The 22,162-nt window shown below is 37.0% G+C and overlaps 1 protein-coding gene across 2 annotated transcripts in view; it reads left to right on the forward strand.

The window, feature by feature from the left end:
* The first annotated feature begins 6,210 nt into the window (after positions 1-6,210).
* OSBPL1A (oxysterol binding protein like 1A) overlaps positions 6,211-22,162 on the forward strand; it is a 143,214-nt gene continuing 127,262 nt past the window's right edge. Inside the window, exons 1-2 of one of the 2 annotated variants that reach the window (XM_023510208.1) lie at positions 6,211-6,334; positions 13,133-13,214. In XM_023510208.1, the coding sequence (XP_023365976.1) occupies positions 13,187-13,214 (28 nt within the window). In that variant the 5' untranslated portion in view covers positions 6,211-6,334; positions 13,133-13,186. The remainder of the gene's footprint in view (positions 6,335-13,132; positions 13,215-22,162) is intronic. The other variant, XM_023510209.1, reaches the window with a different exon arrangement.

Here is a 22,162-nt window from a genome sequence, read left to right on the forward strand (position 1 = left end):
AGGTTTTGTTTATTTGGGAGTGTCTTTATTTTGCCTTCACTTTAGAGCAGTAGTTCTGTAAGATGGACATTTTCTCTCAGCACTTTGAACATGTCATCCTCCTGCAGATTCTGTTATAAATTTTACTGTGCTGCCCTATACCCAAGGAGTCATTTTTCACTTACTTCTTTGAAGATTTTCTTTGTCTTTCAACGCTTTGCCTAGATCTCTCTGGACTTACCGTACTTGGAGTTTACTGAACTTCTTGAGTTTCATCAAACTTAGAAAGTTTTCAACCATTAATTCTTCCAGTGTTTTTTTTCAGTCTCTTCTCCTTCTGAGATTTTGATGTTAAATTGTTGGTACACATGATAATGCCCTACAGGTTTCTGAGGCTCTCTGTTCATTTTACCACATTCTTTTTTCTTTCTCTTTCTTTCTGTTCTGCGTATTGATCTGTCTTTAAGTTCAGGGATTCTTTTTCTAAGACTACCTTAGATTTCCTGTTAAAGCCCTCTTAGTGAAGTCTTCATTATAGTTCTTGGTAATTTTCAACTTCCAAATTTCTAGTTGGTTCTTTTTTTTTTTTTTTTAGAGACAGAGTCTCACTTTATTGCCCTTGGTAGAGTTCTGTGTCATCACAGCTCACAGCAACCTCCAACTCCTGGGCTTAGGTGATTCTCTTGCCTCAGCCTCCTGAATAGCTGGGACTATAGGCGCCAGTTGGTTCTTTTTTATAACTTGTGTCTCTTTACTGACATTTTCAAATTTAGGGACTTACTGTACTTAAAAAAAATACTTTAAACATGATTTCCTTTAGTTTTTGAATATATTTAGAAGGGCTGTTAAATTTCTGGTTTTTCCGATTTGTTGCTTGCCCTAAACAATATCTAGATCTTACGTGCTATGAGGTTGGCTTTTCCCAATTGCCTGCCTCTGGGCATTGAATTTTCAGTGCTCTGCTCTAAAGTTAACCCTAAGTTTTAGGGCTGCCTCATGTGGTCGTACTTTGTCAGCTTGGAAAGGGAGGGTTATGCCTAAAACTATGCTGACACCCACTGTCTTTAATGAAATTGAATAGATTACTTTTTAAGTAAATACATTTTGACTTTTTGTCTATCTTTGGTTAATTTCCAGTGTCCTCGAATGTTGTCAAACACGTCTTTTGATTGAAATTGCATTGAATCTATGTAGGGGCAAATTGGCTTACCATCTTAGCAATAGGTTGACACCTCCAAGCTATGAACATTGCACATTTCTCCATTATTGAAATCTTTAAACAGCCGGGTGTTGTGGTGAGCGACTGTAGTCCCAGCTACTTGGGAGGCTGAGGCAAGAGAACCTCTTAAGCCCAAGAGTTTGAGGTTGCTGTGAGCTGTGACACCACAGCACTCTCCTGAGGGTGACATAGTGAGACTTTATCTCAAAAAAAAAAAAATGAAGTCCTCCTTAATTTCCTTTGGCAATGTTTTATACTTTTTTGTTGAATTATTATGTTATTTTTGAAGCTTATAAATGGACTTATAAATTTTTCATTTCCTGATTTTTTTTTCAGCTAACATACAGAGGGTATCAAATATATATACACATTTTAAGAGAGAAAAAAATGGTTTTAAAAATTGTAATACTCAAGTCAGGTTTGCCTTCTATAAGAGATACAAGCTACACTATACAAGGTAACACATGTTACTGGTATATATCAAATATTACAATTTTAATAGTTTTTTTCCTTTCTTAAAGTGTATGTATACATATATATACACACACACACACATATTTGACACTCTCTGCATTTAAATGAGGTTTTTTGGGGGGGTATTTACCTAATGTCCTAGAGTCTTGCTAACTTCACTTAATAGATCTGGTAACTATTTTGTAGGCTTCTTAGGGGGTCTCCTTCATATACAAACCATGCTGTCTGTAAATAAAGATTGTTACGTTTCCTTCCCATCCTTATGCCTTTTGCCAACAGACAAGAACTCAAACTCTTAACCTAGTTGCTAAAGTTATTTTCATTTCCTGGTTCACTGAGAGATTTCCTCATGAAAACCTATTGAATTTTGCCAAATACTTTTTCCACATTATTAAAACATACATATGTTTTTTCTCATTTATCCTGTTAATATGTTGAATTGCATTGATAGACTTTAGGGTGTTAATAAACTAATATTATTGAGATAAATCCCACTTGCACATGATATGTTACCCTTTTAATATGTTATTTCCTAATATTTTGTTAAGGATTTTTGTATCTGGGTGGCGGCCTGTGGCTCAAAGGAATAAGGTGCCAGCCCCATAGGCCGGAGTTTGCAGGTTCAAACCCAGCCCTGCCCCCCACCCCAAAAAAGGATTTTTGTATCTGTGTTCAGAATGGATATTGGTTTGTAGTTTTTTTCTTGCCATGTTTTTGTTGGGTTTATGAATCAGTGATAACTGGCTTAATATCATGACCTGGTAAGTATTCCTTCCTCTTCCATTTTCTGTAATAGTTTCTGTAGGTTTATTTCTTCCATAAATACTTGGCAGAATTCACTGGTAAAACCATAAGAACCAGGAGTTTTCTTTGTGGGAAGGGTTATAATCATCAATTTAATTTCTTTATTTGCTGTAGAGGTAATCGAATTTTTTATTTCCTTTGGGTTTGCTTTTGGTAATTTTTGCCTTTCAAGAAGTTTTCTTTCATTTATAAAACTTGCTGTGAGTACTGGCCCCTTACTATCTTTTTAATGTTTGTACGTTAGGTAGGGTTATATTCTCTTTCCCCTTTTCTATAATTTGCATCTTCTCTCTGTTTTTCTAGATCAGTCCAGCTAGCAGATTATCAGTTTGATTGATCTTTTCAAATAATGTTTCATTTTCATTGAATTTTCACTATTGCTTTTCTGTTTCCTATATTTTTTCTTAAATATTTTTCACTGTTTTGGATTTTATTCTCTTTTATTGTTTCTTAATGTAGAAGCTTACATTATTGGTTGAGAGCTGTTTTCTTTATTCAGCTCTACCTTCTGCTTTGTAGCTGTTTTTGTTTCAAGCGTCCAATTTTGCTGTATCACATTTCATTATCATTCAATTCCAGATAGTTTCGAATTTCTGTTAGTTCTTCTTTGAAATAAAGAATATTCAGAAGTATGCTGTTTTAAATCCCAAATAATTGGTGTCTTCTCAGTTACCGTGTTTTCTGATTCTTACCGTAATTTCATTTTGGTCACTGAATGATGTGATTTCCATTTGTCAGATTTTATGCAGGGTTGGTGGTGGCTCTGCTTATGGATTAGCCTACTAAATGCACTGGAAAATGATGTGTATTTTGCTATTGTTGAGCATAGTGTCCTGTCAATATTAATTCAGTCATGCTGGTTAATACTGTTCATATTTTTGTCTCTTCTGGTTTTTGGCTACTTGTATCATTTCCTGAGAGAAGTGTGAGGGTTTCTAACTATGCTTTATGGAATTGTGTTTTCCTGGATCCTTGTATGATTGTCTCTTATAATAGATTTTGTTTTAAAATCTATTTTGTCTGATATTAATATAACCATTTCATCTTTCCAATGCTTATTATTTGCATGCTCTTTTTCTATTTACTTATTTTCAACCAATCTGTATCTTTATTTTCTCACTCTCATAGACAGTATACCCATTCTATTTCTGCTTTTCAGTTAAATTTCTCTTTGTTTTCATATGTCAAGTAATCTTGGATTGCATCTTTAATATTATGAATGTTAAGTTCTATAGACTCTGGATTCTGTTATTTTTTTCTGTTAAATGTTATTTTGTTCATTGTAGCTAGTTATTTTCTCAATTTGGTTTGGGCTTTAAATTCTGTGTGTTGGGTGGCAGCTCTGGTCACAGTTCAAGTTAGGTTGTGTTAAAGTGAGCAGCAGCCCCTGGATCAGGTTACAGATGTGAGTAGTAGACAGAATTTGCAGAGACCTTCTCTAGCTCTTTCCCATGGGGGATTCCCCTTTTCTCTTTAGTGTTTATGGCCCCCCAGCTTTTTATTAGTTCCCAAAGACAAACAGATTGGTTTCTCCATGTGTGTGCTTATTGCTGTGCTGAGCAAAATATTGGGGATGGGAACGTATTTCCCATCCTTATTCCCCTTCCTCCAGTGTTCACTCCCCATCAATCTGTTTACTTTTGTTTACTTCTCAGTTTCTTTGTGTGGTTGCTTTTTGTTTTGAATCCAGCATTTTTTTAAAACCCCCTTTCTTTGTAAATTTTTATTTAAAAAAAATTATTACTGGTTCTCTTTCCCATTTCCTGTTCATCAACCTTATCTCCCCTAAAAAAAAAAAAAAAGGAACAAGTTGAGAAGAGTGGTCTGCATAAAATATTGGATCTGTGGTATTTAAGGAATTTTACAGCCCCAGTGCATGCTAAACTATACCGTTGGTAAACAGAAGGGTGAAACTAAAACTGTATACCTAATGAACTATTTGAATTTACATTGAGTAACTAATAATGTGGAAGCCAGATTTGACATGGGTAAGCCACAATGTACTTGACAGTCCTGCTGTGATCAGTTCTTATCAATCAATATTTTAAATGTTCGATTGGGTATCATTAAGTTAGGTTACTACTATAATTTTATTTGTAGATAATTTTAGGGTCTTTTTTATGTGACTGAATGTTGTTGTCTTGCTGACTTCTTTATATCCAAGGTAAAGTCCACGGACAGCTGCCTCTTCTTTATTAAATGCTTTGATGACACTATTCATGGCTTCAGGGTTCCTAAGAATAGCCTTCAACAACAGTCAAGAGAGGTAATCTTATGGATTCATTTATCTGTCATAAAAATTTAAGAACATTTAAAGACATGAAGAATGTGACATAGGTTTGGTATTAACAATTAAGATCTTGTTGATGGCACCTTTTTTTTTGGAGACAGGGTCTCACTCTATTGCCTGGTCTAGAGTACAGGAGTGCAGTGGCCTCATCATAGCTCACTGCACACTCCTGGCTCAAGCGATCCTCCTACTTCAGTCTCCCAAGTAGCTGGGACTACAAGTGTGCACCACCATATTCAGTTAATTTTTCTATTTTTTATAGAGACAGAGTCTTCCTATGTTGCTCAGATTGGTCTTGAAGTCTTGGTCTCAAGTGGCGATCCTCTTGGCTTAGCCTCCCAAAGTGCTGGGATTATAGACATGAGCCACCATACCTAGTTCTGGTTATACTTTTTTAATGGGAGCAATTATATAAAGCTTTGTAATTTGGCTTATAAATTGGTTCTTTATGAACATTTACCTACAGATGTTCTCTGTTTACAATTTGTTTTTGAATTTGTGAATATGAGGGGCATTCTCTGAGAATAAATGATTACTTACTTTACCCCTTAATTTATAGATTATGAAACTAATGATTTTAAGACTAAAGTGATTTCCCAAGGCTGTGCAGCTTGTGATAGAACCTGACTATAGTCGAGGTGTTCTGATGCTTATTACAGTACAGACAGCCACTATACTGGTAAATTGAACAATAGCAGCAAGAAAATTGGGATTCACTTGACCAAAATTCACGTTACTGTTATTTAATGGAGAATCCATATTCCTTTAAATCAAAGCATTATCCATAGATCTATCTTGTCCTGTGCGTGTATGTTTAAATAAACCATGGAAGGGTTTAAAAAATCAAGTTTCCAAAGTGGTTAACTTTATCCCTGCAAAGAACCTTAACAGTCTAACCCATGACTGTCCCAACATTTCATAAAATGTTAAGATTCGATCCTGAATAATGCTATAAGGAAAAGAGATAGCAGTAAGATGGGTATTTTTAGGCCAAACATTCTTTTTGTGAAATCTCTGATTTAAAAAATATACAGCAAAAGTTAAAACATCAGGGCAATTGTTGGCCACCTTGATATGATCTGAATTTCTTATACTTATATTTTGATTTCAAGTTAGCAAAATCCTGTGTCTGGATCCATTACTGTATTATAACCCATTCAAACATGTTGAGAATGTATAATGTTAAGTGAAAAAAAATTCATCCATGACTTAATTTCTATAACTTAATTTGAGTATTAATATTAATAAACATGTAAACTTACAGATGATATTTTTTAAAGTACTGGGAAAATTTTTTTACCTAGACATATTGCAGACCAGAAACCTGTATTATTATTTCATTGTTGGTTGCTTTTATTTAAGTTTTATGCTTCCCAGATCATTATCATATTATCTCTTTGGAATAACAATGCTTTTATTTTATTTAAATCCTTGGATTATTTCAGAATTGGCTGGAAGCAATAGAAGAACATTCTGCTTACAGCACTCACTACTGTTCCCAGGACCAGTTGACCGATGATGAGGAGGAAGATGCAGTTTCTGCTGTAGACTTGAAGAAATCCTTAGAGGTAAATAGGAATAGGTAACCTGGCCTTTATCGCTAACTCTGTCACACTGGTTTATTACGACTTTTTTTTAAGATGGGAGATTTTGAAGCGACAGTTTCTGACAATAAGAATAGTATTGCTCTTTGTTCAGTCATATTCTATTGGTATTTACACTGTCTCTGTCATGGCAATACTAGCAGATAGCTTTGTAGATGTGCTCTAGCAATACCTACATGTGCCTAAACATTAACTTTTTACATTGCTGTAATCAGATTGTCGTTCTGTTTGAAAGCTGCTGCCAGTAGGGGAAGTGTGCAGAGCTTGACTTCCTGCCCTTTGTGACTTCACTGCATATTTCATAGTTTAAATAATGCAACCATAGTGATACCTTCTTGGTCAGTAGTTTTCATTTAACTACTTGTAATCTATAACTTCATTGCTAAGAGGTAAGGTAAAGCGTCAATAATGAATGGAGAGGCTCTCATCTGAAGTAACATCAAGGCTTTACCCGTAGAGGTATATTAGCATATGTAATTGGAATGAAATAGTTATTACTTTTTTTGCCCAGAAAAATGGGCATCAGTTTCTGGCTGTATCTTTTTTTCTTTCCTTTAAAATATTTTTACTATATTTAGCGGGTACAAGTTGAGTTCTGTTACATGTATATATTACATGTGTATATTGTACAGTGGTGGAGTCTGGGCTTCTGGTGCTCCCAGCACCTTAGTAGTGCACATAGTACTCCATAGGTAGTTTTTCCTCCCTCTCCCCTTTTGAGTCTCCAGTGTCCATCACACCACTCTATGTCTGCCTCTGTCTTTTATATGCACTTTCTTTATATGTAAATGCATGCGAATTGGGTTTGGAAAACTTAGCACTATAAAAGGATGATTAGTTTCAATCCAAATTATTATATCAAGATATATGAATTTGCCTACTAAATTTAATCCTTTAAAAATAGATTAGTTGCAAGACTGAATGTTTCTAATTAACTTTAATGAGCTTAAGTTTGCTAATATCTGTGGAATTTTTTTGACTCAAGGGCCCATACATTTAAATATAAGAGGGAATTTGACTGTCAATCCCTCATCTTAATTTATGATGGAACAGTGAAGAATTTGAGATCTCCTATTTTGTCTTAAGAACATTCCTCAGAATTTGTTGATAGTTGCTTTATCAGTATTACTTCTGTTTAAAAGCCTAATATGTAAGAACTATAAACATAATTTTCAGATTAATAAACTTGGTAAAAGTCATGCCTACCAAAGCATCTAAACACCATTAGAACTCTTTGGGAAAACAGGGAAAGTTTGAAAACATATGACCAAAATTATGTTAAACAAGTAAAATATGAACTTATAAAATATGAACAAGTGAAATACTAAATATTTTAACTTTTACTCAATATTTCCCAAGTGAAAAGAAATCTTCCCTACTTACTATATCTGCTCTCAATATAAAATAAATGGAAATAAACCTGGAAGGCCTTAGAAAGCATACTAATACCTTTCTTGTGATCATGGTCATTTTAACATTTTATTAATAATAAAAGCATATTAACTTGCCTACCATTGAAAAACTTTCAAATGTTTTTCATTTCAGGTTATTAACCTCTACTGTGCCTTTCAAATCATCCCTTATTTGAATATATCATTCACATGTTAACTTTAAAACCATGAAGTTTTTGTTTTCCAGATTTTATAGCACCTGAAGTCAGAGAAAGTTTTAGTCAGGGTTAAGCAGATTTTGCAGGTTATAGACATGACTCTGTCTAACAGAGTCTGAATGCTAACTCTGTGAGTCTTGATTCTGCCTCAACATCTGGAGGCTAGTTCAGATAGGTGGAGTCTGAAATGACCTTTGAAATGTGTTGAATTGCAGCTTGTGGTAGACTGCTCCAGGATGCCCTTGATCCTTGAGTTAAGTTCCAATGAAATTTGGAGGCCAATATGTGGAACAAATCTAGTCTTGGTATCTATAGGATTGAAATACTCTAAAATCCTCTGAATTAACCACAAAACTGTATCTTTTCTCGTCAAAATGCTTTCAGATTAGTACTAGACCTGTAAGAATTTGGGGAAAGCTGGTCACAGTGGTGTGTGCTATGGTCTCAGCTCAGGAGGCTGAGATGGGGGTGTCGTTTCAGCCTAGGGGTTTGAGTCTAGCCAGACAATATAGTAAGACTCTCTTTAAAAAAAAAAAGAAAGAAAAAAAGAAAGAAGAGGCCAGATGTGGTTCATGCCAGTAATCCTAGAACTCTGGGAGGCTGAGGTAGGTGGATTGCCTGAGCTCAGGAGTTCAAGACAAGAGTCTGTCTTCAAAAAAAATAGCCAGGCATTGTGGTGGGTACCTGTAATCCCAGCTACTCGGGAGACTGAGGCAAGAGGATTGCTTAACCGCAAGAGTTTGAGATTGCTGTGAGCTATGATGCTACAGCACTTCATTGAAGGCAGCAAAGTAAGACTTTGTCTCAAAAATAAAAAAAAAAAAAAGAAAGAAAGGGAAAAAAAGGAGGGGGGGACCTGGGGGACCGTCCATACTGAAAAAGTGACCATATGCAATAATTTTAGTTTATTTTACCTCCCTTTAAAATAAGGGCCCCTGAAAAACTTTAAACATTCCTCTTAGCTCTCTATCACTGCCTTGAGGTTAGGCCTTCAGGGAGAAAAGTACGAGATAAGTCCTGTAAATACTGCCCTCATGGTTGTTGTGGGAAGAGAAAGTCAAGCATGGTATTAACATTGAACGGCACTGTCCAATGTAACAGCTACTAGCCGCATGTGGCTAGTTACAACTAACTTAATTAAAATTAAATTGAAAATTCAGTTTCTCATTTTAACAAGCTTGATTTCGAGTGCTCATTAGCTACACGCGCCTGCCACATGGGACAGCACAGACATAGAATGTTTCTGACATTGTAGAAAGTTGTATTGGGCAGCACTGGGTAGTACTGGCAAAGGGGGGGTTTATTTGTTGAGAATATCTTGAGCCAGTGGGGATCTGAATTGTATCTAGTTCAGATACAGATGATGCTAAAGATTAGTCAAATGAGAAAGTAATATAAAACTTTCCTGATTTAGGAATCACTGACTCCTAGCAAAAATAAATGTGCAGAAAAATACATGTACATCAACACACAGCTGGTAAGGATTGGCACATTCAGGCAAAACTGAGGCAAATTTATATATACCGATATATTTTAGACTTACAGTTAAGTGAAAAGGGCAAGGTGTAAATGACGCATTGAATATGCTACTACTTGGGAGAAAAAGTAGGTGATGTATACTCACATCCTGTGTAGACTTAGATCATCCTGGGAAAGCGGAGAGATTAGTACTTGTTGCTTTGGTGCTGGGGAAAGCACAACACAGAGGCTTTAGGAGTGACAGGTATGTGAAGTAGAATTACTTTCCTCTGTATAGCCTTCTTTTTTTTTTTAAATGTTTTAATTTTTTAGAGATGAGGTCTCACTGTCACCCAGGCTGGAGTGCAGGGGTGTCATCACAGCTCACTGCAATCTCAGATAACTGGCCTCACATGATATTCCTAGGCTGGTCTGGAGCTGCTGGCCTCAAGTGATCCTGCTTGCTTTGTCTCCCAAAGTGCTGGGATTATAGGCAAGAGCTACTGTGCCTAGCCCTTTTATTTAGTATTTTTACTTTATGTAAATATATATTGCAAAGTAAAACATTAAGAGAATTACAGAGCAGGGTCATATTGATCATCAGGTGTCAGAAAGAATAAACTGCTGTGTTGACTTAAGAAAGATGGGATATGGATTTTCCTTGAAATTTGGACTTTATTGGAATTGGGAAGACTGGAGAAAGGAATCTTGCAGAGAAAAAAGTTGTCAGTTTCCTAAAATCTAATATTTAAAAGTTTGAATTATTTTTACTGAGGTGTAATTTTTATACAATAAACCAAATTCATTTTGTCTTGACTTTGATGTATTCTGACAAACGTTACCCTGTGTAACTACTACTGTTCTCAAGATACAGACCATTTTTATCCCCTCAGAAAGGTCCCTTGCTCCTCTCCCAGTGGACAGCCACTAGCTAGTGACGTGATGGAATGACAGTGTCATGATGGGCATTGTCAGCTTTCCTGTTCTAGAATTCCATGTAAATGGAATCATACAGTATGTGCTCTTTGGTGACTTTTTCACTCACCATAATGTATATGTTAGTGATTTCTTCCTTTTTATTGCTGAGGAGGAGGTAACCTGCTTCTGTTCTTCATGGATTAAATTTGGATTTTCTGTAGGAAATACCCTGGAATCAATTCCTGTTCCTCTCTAGCTGTTCACCCCCTTGATACCGGGTTTTGGGCTGTCCTCTAGGTCAGGGATCATAGGTAGTTTAACATCCGCTTGGGTCACACAGAATTAGCTGCTAAAATCAATAGTCTGAACTGGAGGCCTGTGTTGTGAGTGTGGCTCAGCTCCTCACTGGGTGGGGTGCCTCCCAGTCCCCGGGGGCCCCTGTCAGTGGTGGACTCCTCATTCTGGTGTGCTTTGCCCATGTAACTTAAGCAAAGTTAAAACGCTGTCAGCCTTCAGGTATTTGAACATTGTTCATAGTGGGATCCCATTTATGTGGAGTAAATAAATAGAAGTTAGTACTTTAAAAGACCCTAACATAATGTGACTGGCAGGAATGAGACAGCATGTTGACTCTGCAAAAAATTTGTAAGAATTAGGTGTCAGAAATAGAGCTTTAGTTTCAAAATATAACCAGGGACTGCTAAGGGGAAATTATCACAAATTGAAGAATGTGCTGTTTTATTGTATTAATAACCTCTCTCTGTTCTTTTTAGTATCAATGACACTAAACTGTTAAGGACTGAAGACACACACTGTACCCAACTTAAAACAGTATGAGTAGATTGAATCTTATCCAGCTGACCTTTTAGGTACCTTTTAAAACAAGTAAATTATCAATCAAGGAAACTCTTATTAGTAACTGCCAGGTAGATAAGCTAAGGGAAGATGACTGTGGTTCAAGTGTTTGGACATCCTGGTAGGGAGATGTTCCCTGCCTTTGGTTATAACTTCAGGAACCATCCTGTTTATTACAGATAAGACAGTCTGCAGATGAGGCCAGTGCTTACTTTTATGTTTCTGTCTAACTTTCACCATAGAGAGGAAAAGAGAAAACAGTAGTGTTAACTTGTACATGAGCAGGAGTATTAAATTATAGAATAAGAATGGCATTTTCTGTTAATAAATCATAAGGGATGCATTTGGTCGCAGCGCATGTGTCAGTGCCTCCAGATTGACTTTTCCCTTCCTTCAACCTGCATTACCAGGCTATGTCTGAAAAAATTACCAAGCATACCATTTGTTTTTCTATTGCATTTTAAATTGCATAGTGTCGGTATTCTGCTTCTCAAGAAAAAAAAAAAATAAGTGTTATTAGAACTCTCAAAACAAAAAGAGTAATGCAGGTTCAAAACAGAACATTCCTGTCTCTAATATGCTAATATGAATAAATTCTTCTACTATGGTTGAATTGAGCTTTATAAGCACTAAGAAATTTATAAGGTGAGCCAGGCGTGGTGGCTCACACCTGTAATCTTAGCACTCTGGGAGGCTGAGTTGGGTAGAGTGTTTCAGCTCAGACATTTGGGACCAGCCAGGGCAAGAGTGAGACTCTGTTTCTACTAAAAATAGAAAAAGTAGGCAGGTGTTGTGGCAGGCACCTATAGTCCAGGTACTTGGGAGGTTGAGGCAAGAGGATAGCTTGAGCCCAAGAGTTTGAAGTTGCTACCCAGGGTGACAGAGTGAGAATCTATCTCCAAAAAAAAAAGGAAAAGAAATTTATAAGGTGAAATAGGAGTGAAGAATGCTTACCTCTGTCACCTTTGCACACTGGGCTATCGTAGGTTCAATTTGAGGGAAGCAGAATGTTTTCTGATGGGCCAGTTGAGCTTAGGAGTATGAAGTAAGGCATCTTCAGAAGACTAAATATATTACTCTACTTACAACAATGGGATTCTAATAAGATTACAGTTCTAAGAATAAATATTTCTATTGTGATAACCAAGAGCAAATTTGCAATTATAATTTTCTGGGTTTTTTTAATGGGAAACTATATATAAAATTAACTTAAAATGACCTTGTTTTTTACTAAATGGATTGATCTGTTTTTCATTTTGGACTTCCAAATCTGCATTAAGATGGGATTAACTTATATCATAAAAATCTGTATTTATGCTTTTCTTTTAGGGATCTAGAAGTATAGAACTTTTAAGTTACAAGGAAGAATACTTTCTATAATTGACTTTACCTTATTTTTATAAACTTTGACTTACTAAGAAAATGTCCTTTTTGGTGATTATGTGGGCGCTGTATACTTAGATTGTTGAATGAGAATCAGCTTGTGGTTTCCAAATGTTAGGACCATCTGGGATTTTTTTTTAAGCAAAAACATTTTTTAAAATATATTCTTAAGGACCATATTTTATAATTTCTTGATGAATTTTAATTAGGCCTACTAAAAGTCTTAATAAATCAGAAATATAATTCATCAGATATACATTGTATGATGAGGAGGTAGTGATTAATTCAATTATACGGTATCTACACAACAGATGTTGAATGTATTTAGAATTTAGAAATATTTATTTTTACTAATCTATACTTGATTGAAATGTTATATTTAGTTTCCAAGGAAAATTTTTTCTTTTTCTCTATAAAGAATATGTCTGAATTATTATAGTACATTAATTTATAAGCTGAAAGTTTTAATAGAAACATTAAAACATCAAGTAAAAAACTCTTTTTTTAGTTTAATTTTGTCTTTTTTTTTTTTTTTCCAGAAAGCACAGTCATGCCAACAGAGACTAGATAGGGAAATTTCCAACTTTCTCAAAATGATTAAGGAATGTGACATGGCTAAAGGTAAAAAAAAGATAAAAACACTATTCCCCAAAAATCACTCTTTAATACAACTTGTTACCATAGGTATCCACCCTTTGTAGTTTTGTTTGACTGTATATTTCAGATTATTTTTGATTTTGAATTTAAATTTAGAAGTATACTTGATAAAACCGTTTTAAAATGTTAAAAGGCTTATTTAAAATTAATAATCACCGAGGAGGCTTGCATTATAGATTAAGATAATGTTTTTATTCCTTAAGAAGAAACACAAATTTAAAGTTAATGTTTTTGGTCTGTAAACTGATTCTGGCTACATAATGAGAGTTCTGCTTACAAATCCCTTCTGGGTTTTGGAGTCAAACTGCCTTCGACTTGTATCCCTGCTCTGCCCACAACTGGTCATTACTTTGATCAGTACCCTTAACTTCTCTGAGCCTCAGTTCTCTCATCCATAAAATAAAGGGGTTGGTTATTTTCAGGCCCTGGCCTTTAATGATTCTATACATGATTGTATCTATTTTATTATGACTTTTCCTTTCAGTAGTAACTTTTTATGTCTTTACTCTCCAATAATTCTGAATTATCAAGAGTTGACCATAAATGACCTAAAAATCTAACTTAAGAAAATTGAGAAAAAATTGTTTATTCTTCGGTAAATTTAAAAGATTATCGTATTTCTTTGACCTTTAACTCTAACAGTTGTTGTAGACTTCGGTCATGATGTGTATGTGAATGACTCCCCTGAAGTATAATTGCTTTAGTTATCTGAATTTATGATAAACTGTTACTTTAATCATGTGCTAGTGTTTGCCTCAGTGGACTTCTAGGTTCAGTTTATGTGTTCACAGAGATTGTGGAGACATGATATTATTAGAGTAAACTAAGCATAAATGTCCTGTACGTGTGTATCTGTCCACGTGCGTCTAAGGGAGTCTTCTCACTTCAGTGTTTATATGCAGTGATAGCTTTGGGAAGGACAACAGTTAAGTCATTTTGATTATTAATTGCAGGTTAGAATACTGTATTGCTTAGCATTATTCATTCTCAATGGACTTTTAAAATAATAAAAGCCTCATTAGATATAATTCACCTAACAAATTCACTAATGTAAAATGTACAGCTCAGTGGTTTTTAGTATATTCAAAGTTATGTATCTGTGCCCATTAAAACATCTTCACCAAGAGCCATCAAAAGTAAGAAGAGACATTAACAACATTTAAAAGATGTAGAAAAAGTCCAAAGTGAGATGGCATATGAAGATTAATTCATTTAGCCTGTACCAAACCAGAAAATTCTTTTTTTTTTTTTTTTGAGACGGAGCCTCAAGCTATCCCCCTGGGTAGAGTGCTATGGCATCACAGCTCACAGCAACCTCCAACTCCTGGGCTCAAGCAAGTCTCCTGCCTCAGCCTCCCAAGTAGCTGGGACTACAGGCGCCTGCCACAACGCCTGGCCATTTTTTGGTTGCAGCCATCATTGTTGTTTGGCGGGCCCGGGCTGGGGATTCGAACCCACCACCTTAGGTGTATGTGGCTGGCGCCTTAGCCGCTTGAGCTACAAGCGCTGAGCCCAAACCAGAAAATTCTATCAGAGCTATAACGAATATTTTAAACTTAGTATTCCTGAGGCGCAGTTGGTTAGCGCATAGTATTGATATCATAACATTTTAAATTTTGAGTTGTATCTCTTGGTTTAGATTCCCTAAGTGGTGTCTTGGTCATAGTGATGGTATCCATGTCTGTATCAGCAATGATTGAGCAGATAATTAATCCAACCCAACTTGGAGGAACTAAAAAGAAATCAACATTGCTTAGAGATGTGCATACTGTTTGCTACCACAGAAGAGATTTTTCATTTTAGACGGTGCCATCTGGGAAACGGTGAGATGTTTGGCTATGATCTGACAACTAAGTCTATATATCTACAATACAACTCAATGGACTTATTCACAATTATTATAAACATTTTCTAAAAGGAAATCAGTATAGATAAATAAAATTGCATTTTGTACGAATAGTAAATAAATAGGGTTAAGATAATTTCATGAGTGGAAATGGACAGTTGAAGGTAACTGAGTCTACTCCTACTCAGGGTTTGCACAGAATAATCTTGTACTGTATGTTTTATTAAAGGAAACTAATAGATACACATTCTGCTTCAAATATCCTACGTAGTCTTCCAATAGCTTCTCAAGATGAAAAACTAAAATGTTTGTGGATGGAATCCAGAGCTTATGGTTGTAATTGTTAATTGTCTTACATTTTAGTACAAAATTGACTTTGAGACCCAGATCCTTTTCCCTCTTGTTCCTACTGTACTAGTTCAGCTGTGTGGCCCCTCAAGTGCAGATTATTGCTGCAGCTGACCCCTTAGTGTCCCCGTCTTCTGCGTCTCCCCCTGAATTCTGTCCTTGGAGGGAGTTGAATCAAAAGACTTCAAGGAACTCTTGTACTTCAAATTCTGTGAAGTACTGCATTACTGCTGCCACATTCACTGCAAAAAGGTACTTTTGGGGTCATTTCTCTTCTGTTGAAGAGAAAGGTACTTTTAGGGGTTTTTATAACTATAGAAGAAGATAAAAACTTTTTATCCTCACATTTAAGGACTTTCATAGCCCAATCGCAACCTAATTTTCCAGTGTTATTTTCAGTTATTCTCTTCTATGACCCTGATATACACCTTTGACCAACCACCACATCTTTGGTCATAAATGTCCTCTGTTGATATATGTCATTAACTTTTCATGAGTTAGACCTTAAACCTACCTGCTTGAATGAATGCTAAAGCTTATGCCCCTGGCATTGGCAACATCATAATTCAAGGTGCAGAGAATGCAGTATTAAAATCTCCACTATTTTATCTTTATCAAAAGCCCAGCTGCAAAAACAAAATCACTCAAACTAACAAAACTTTTGGAAGACTTCCTGAAGGCCACGTTGTCTATTCATTGTGCCATAAATTTATCCTATGAAGTATCCAGTTTTTGAGTATTATAATGTCATAATAATATTGTGTTGTGCATTTATTACTTTAGGATTGAGATTCTTAGAAGTGGGATTTAGTGTTTTAAAGTGTATTCCTGATATTGATACATGTATCTTTTTTGGAAAGCAATTAAGCTGTGTTACTTTACATGGGGACTTGAGTGCATATGCTTTATTGCATGTTACTAATTGTGTATAGCCAGTCCTGGTTAGAGAAATCAGAATGATTTCAGCTGTCTAAAAGAAAAAAAAATCTTAAAAGGAAAAGCACTTCTTTTCAACCTGCTTAAAACTGTTTCCTCAAAATCCCAGACCATGAGTAGACACATTTATCACCACTTTCGCTGCTGTACCGTGGTCTGAGTACCACTGTCTCCCACCTAGACTGTTAGAACAGCCTCCCAGATGCCCCTCAGATTCCACCCCTGCCCTTGCAGTCCAGGGACCCTTCTCAGATATCAGTGGATCAATGTCCTTTGCTGGAAACATCCAGTGGCTTCCAGATTATCTCACCTGCAGTGAAAGGCAGAGTCCTTGTAATGACCTGTAAAGCCCATGCTCCCCTTTCACCTCCCGTCCGGATTTCCTTGTTCTACTGTTGGCTTTAGCCTCACTGGCCTTCTTGCTGTCCTTCAGCCAAGCCAGTCATACTTCTGCCCCAGCCTTGAAGAAGCTGCTTCCTCTTCTGGAAGGCTTTTCTCCAGGGTGGTCACTCCCTTACTTCCCTGTGCCTTTCCTCCAAAGGTGCCTTCAGACTAAGGTTGAAAGCCTAGTGCCACCTGCGTTGATTTGCTCCTGCACGCCCATTCTCTGCCCCTCTTTGTGCGCTGTGGCCTGCAGTATTAGGGCTTCCTTGACCTCAAACTTCTGATTGGATTCAGCAAGTGGGAGACCCCGTTAGGAGGCTGGTGGCGAGATGGGAGGAGACCTGAGTCTGGCTGTGCTTTAGCTGTGCTGCTGGCTCCTCCCTCTGCCCAGGGCCCTATCCTGCGACTTCCACTCTTGTGCCCAGCTCCCAATCCCAGCATGCTGTGTCCTGCCTGCCGTCTCTGTCAGTTCATTAAACTCTCCCCACTTTGTGAGCAATCTCTTTTTAATCTTCTCGGTTAGCCTTTGAGCATGCTTCCTCTTCCCTGCCAGGGCCCTGTTCTGGTGCCTCACCCTCTCTAAAGTTTCAGCTTGTCTCAACTCTCACCATCCCTCCAGCCTGCGGTATTTCTCTCCTTGTCACCATACCAGTCTTCTCTCTGTGTGTATGTAGCTGATTGCCTCCCCCACTGGGGTATGAACTCTCCAGGGGCAGGAATTTTGCTCTGTTTCCTGATTGTAGCCAGCCCCTGAACAGTAGGTGGCACGTGCTGGTGTGTTATGTGTGTGACGAACAAGTGAATGGAATGAGTGGCTTGCTTGGCAACACTGGCACGCTAATGTTTCCTCAGTTTGGAATTTTCTTTAGGTTTCTATCAATATAGCACAGCTGGCGATTTTATTCTTCAAATTCTTTATGCTATTTTATTACGTATGTTTATGGGTTGAGGGGGTGCTCCTATCAATTTAGTCTGCCAGGTACCACAAGTATCCCACGCTCTTTGTGATGGAAAGCTTATCATACTCTGCCAATTATATTATGTACTATCTAGCAAAATAGCAAATACTTTAAATATACAGACAGTTCCTGACTCACAGTAGTTCACCTTAGTGTTTTTCAACTTTGCAATGGTGTGAAAGTGTTATTTTCAACTTAAGATGGATATATGAGTGTATGATATCATATATCATAGGTTGAACATCTGTGTTAAAGTATTTGTGCCTTATCACAGCCCTATGCAGTATATAATAGCTATTCTGTCCATTTTACAGATAAGCTGGCTGAGGCACAGTGGGCTTATGTAAATTGCCTAGGAGCTCACAGTAAGCACAGCCAGAGTCAGCATTTGGTCTCTACAGCATGTATGGTTCCAGCCTAATTACGATTTACCTAAGGGGAGTGTTTTTCTTTTCTTTTCTTTTTATTTTTTGGAGACAGAGTTCTCACTTGGTCACTTGGTAGAGTGCTGTGGCATCACAGCTCACAGCAACCTCAAACTCCTGGGCTTAAGTGATTCTCTTGCCTCAGCTCTCCCTAGTAGCTGAGACTACAGGCACCCACCACAACGCCTGGCTATTTTTAGAGACAAGGTCTTGCTCTGGCTCAGGCTGGTTTCAAACCTGTGAGCTCAGGCAGTCCACCCACCTTGGCCTCCTAAGTGCTGGAATGAGCCACTGCACCAGCCCTGGGACTGTTTTTCTTGTAAGCTCATTGCCAAAAGGTGCGGAGCCCATCAGACAATTCAAGCGGGAGTGGTCCAAATCCAGTGATTTGCCTTGCGTGGAAATTTTGCTCAGTTTGATTAAAATTATTCTTCCTTATTGCCTTACTTTCATTCTCATTCGCAAAACAACAGAAAACATATTCCATAGTTCTACTGGCTTCTTTGTTCTTCCGTTTGAGCCAGAAGGTCTCCTTGACTGGTACTCTTTTTTCTAGTCTCCCACTCCCCACCCAAGACAGAGTCTCTCTCTGTTGCCCAGGCTAGAGTGCTGTGACATCAGCCCTAGCTCACAGCAACCTCAAACTCCTGGGCTCAAGTGATCTTCCTGCCTCTGATGCCCATTTAGCTGGGACTACAGGTGCCCACCACAATGCCTTCCTAATTTTTCTATCATTAGTAGAGACAGGGCCTCACTTTTGTTCAAGCTGGTCTTGAACTCCTGAGCTTAAGTGATCTTCCTATCTCAGCCCCTCAGAGTGCTGGGATTACAGGTGTGATCTACCATGGCTGGCTTCTTTTCTAAATTTTAAAAAATATTTAATTTTTTCCAACTAATCATGTGCTTCCCTTCCTCTTCTTCTGAAGTCTCTCTCTGGGCCAGGTACCATAGCCCACTCCTGTAATCTCATCACTTTGGGAAGCTGAGCTCAAAGGGTCACTTGAGGCCAGGAGTTCAAGACCAGCCTGGGAAACATAGTGAGACTCTACCTCTACAAAAAGTTTGAAAAATTAGCCAGTGTGTTGGTATGTGCCTGTAGTCCTAGCTACTTGGGAGGCTGAGGCGGGTAGTTCTCTTGAGCCCAAGAGTTCAGGCTGTAGTGAGCTATGACTGTGGCACTGCACTTTAGCCTGGGCAACAGAGCCAGACCCCATCTCTAAATAAAGTCAAGTCTCCCTCTGGTTAGTACTATGCATTCAGTAGTAATTTTTCTTCTCTTTTCTTTTCCCTTTCCTTTTCTTTTGCTAGACAGCAAGTTTTGTAAGTATGAAGACAGTTTCGCTCTTACTTACCCTCTCCCCCTATCTCCAGCACCTTGTCTGGTGCCTGCCATGTGTTTGCTCTCTTTGAATGGGAGATGAAATCCTCTCACCTGGTCAGACTTCTTCTTGATCACAATTCTGAACCTGTCTTCCTCTCAGGACTAGTATTTTCAGACTACTTGAAATAATAATTGTAGATATTTTAGACATTTATTTTACTGGGTTTATCTTTAGCAATAAAAATATTACTTGTTTTTTAAGATCCAATTTAAGTCTCATCTCTTTCATCAAACTTCACTTGGTTAGTTTATAGTAATAACTCTTCCCTGGATATTTAATATTTTTTAAAATGTGTGTAACTTATTTGCTATTTATGTCTGGTATTATATCTTTTTATTCTTATTTAACTCATGCTTACTACACAGCACTTTGGCCATATGTTTTCTGTCTTCTAGTGTAACAAATGTAAATTAAATAGATATAGAGATAGAATAGTCAGAGGTATTTGTTTACTAGATGATTAGATCCAACCTAGTCATTTTAATTTGAACATAAATGTCCTATTTTTGTATTTTTTATAGTATCATCTCTTAGTTTTCTTAAGTTACAGTTTTATATAAGTTTTTAGAAGATGAGTTGATATACAATATCTTTTTCTTTATTTTGAGGGGAGGTTACTGATTTTTCTTGAAGCATTTCTTTAATTCTAATCTGGCATGAAAAATCAATTTTGAAAATGCCTCCTTTCATCAGGTTAGATCAGATTTTTTTTTTTTTTGAGGCGGAGCCTCAAGCTGTCCCCCTGGGCAGAGTGCCATGGCATCACTCACAGCAATCTCCAACTCCTGGGCTCAAGCGAGTCTCCTGCCTCCGCCTCCCAAGTAGCTGGGACCACAGGCGCCCGCCACAACGCCTGGCCATTTTTTTGGGTTGCAGCCGTAATTGTTGTTTGGCGGGCCTGGGCTGGGGATTCGAACCCGCCACCTTAGGTGTACGTGGCTAGAGCCTTAGCCACTTGAGCCACAGGCGCCGAGCCAGATCAGATTTTTTTTGTATATAGCCATGTATTAACATTTCAGTTTTCTCACCACAAAAGATCTTTATTTCCATGTTCTTTAGCTTCATTCCTAGACTATTTTGTTTTTAGGCTATTTATTCTCTCTCCTGTTTGTGTTTATTAAAACCCCCATATTTAAGGTAGCATCATTATACTGTTACCAAAGGGGAAGGATGAGGAAACGAAATGTCATGTATTCATTTGTTTTCCTTTAAATATCTTAAATATCGTGGAATTATTTGAGAAGCTAAACATTGAAAAAGAGGCAAAATACATTTTCTTATGCTGTAAGTAAAAAAAAAGTATTTAAAAATTACCTGTTTGTAAGTGTATCCTCATCAGCCAACCTTTAGTACTGTAAATGAAAATGTTCTCATTATGCACAGTTAAAGTACCATAATTCTTTTAATGTAAAATAAAATAATCCAAAATGACTTACTTTTTCCAGGTAAACTATGTCAATAAGATATTTTATTAGTTTTCTTATTCATTTAACAAATGAATCTCATCTTTGTGTAAAGCTCAGTTGCAGGTGTTTAAACAAGTAAAGAAATTTGGAGTTTACGGAGGGTAGCAGAGATACTACATACATACAATGCCCCATGCCCTCTATTACAAGTTAATTTGGCTTCTGTCGGAGTCTAAGGCAGAGGTTATATCCCAAAGTGATATATAAAGAAGGCTTCATGGGTGATGCATTTGAACTGGGCCTTGAAAGATGATAAATTTTTTGTCAAGCGTGGAAACTTCTGACTGTGAATAATCATTATTTTCAGTATTCAGGGAAGAGGGCACATCTTGAACAATGGTTTGGAGGTATAAAGTATAAGACTATGTCTACATAAAAAAATTATTGCCAGGAAAAACAGTTTAGCTGAACTGGTTTAGTTTATGGGGCATCTTAAATGATAAGCTAGTGCACGGGGACTTTTTTTATTTTTAATATTAGAATAGAGGAAGGGTTAGTTTGTTAACATATAAAGAAACAAGTACTTTCTCACTCCTTTAAAACTTACCCAATTAAAAATTATACAGTATAATCATGAACAACAGATTGTGAGCTTTTTACATGTTTCTAAAGTTAAGCTTTTCCAATATGATCTTCTAGCAGCTTTTATGACTTCAAAAATATTTTTAGTACAAAAAATAACTTTTTTCCCTCAAAATCAGCAGCATCAGATTCTTATAGTAGACCAAATAAGGTAGCATAGTGGCCTTTTTGCATCGATTCATGAGAGCTTAGTCTCTAAATATTAACTGGCTATGACATAGTTGCAGCGATTCCCAGTTGGTCACTTTCCTAGGAGCTTAGCAGTTTTCTTTCTTTTTATATAACAGTATGTAAACATCATTATATAAGAAGCATGCCAGTGTGAACTGAACAGCCCCTAATGTGTGGCACTGCAGTGTGCCATATGCCAGGGTTCATCAATCCTTAAACCATGCCACCATGCCAGTTTATTTATTTCAAAATTTTATTTTTATACCGGACTGTCAGAGCAAACAGATAACTCCTGACTGTGTTTTGGACAAAAGAATTTGACACTCTCTCAATAGTGGGTTCTTATAATCCACTTGTCTTTATATTTGTGTTTTTTGAAATATCAATTGAGGCTCGGCGCCTGTGGCTCAAGC

This window comes from Otolemur garnettii, unplaced genomic scaffold (genome assembly GCF_000181295.1).
Source record: "Otolemur garnettii isolate 467f Iridium unplaced genomic scaffold, OtoGar3 scaffold00012, whole genome shotgun sequence".
Lineage (NCBI taxonomy): Eukaryota > Metazoa > Chordata > Mammalia > Primates > Galagidae > Otolemur > Otolemur garnettii.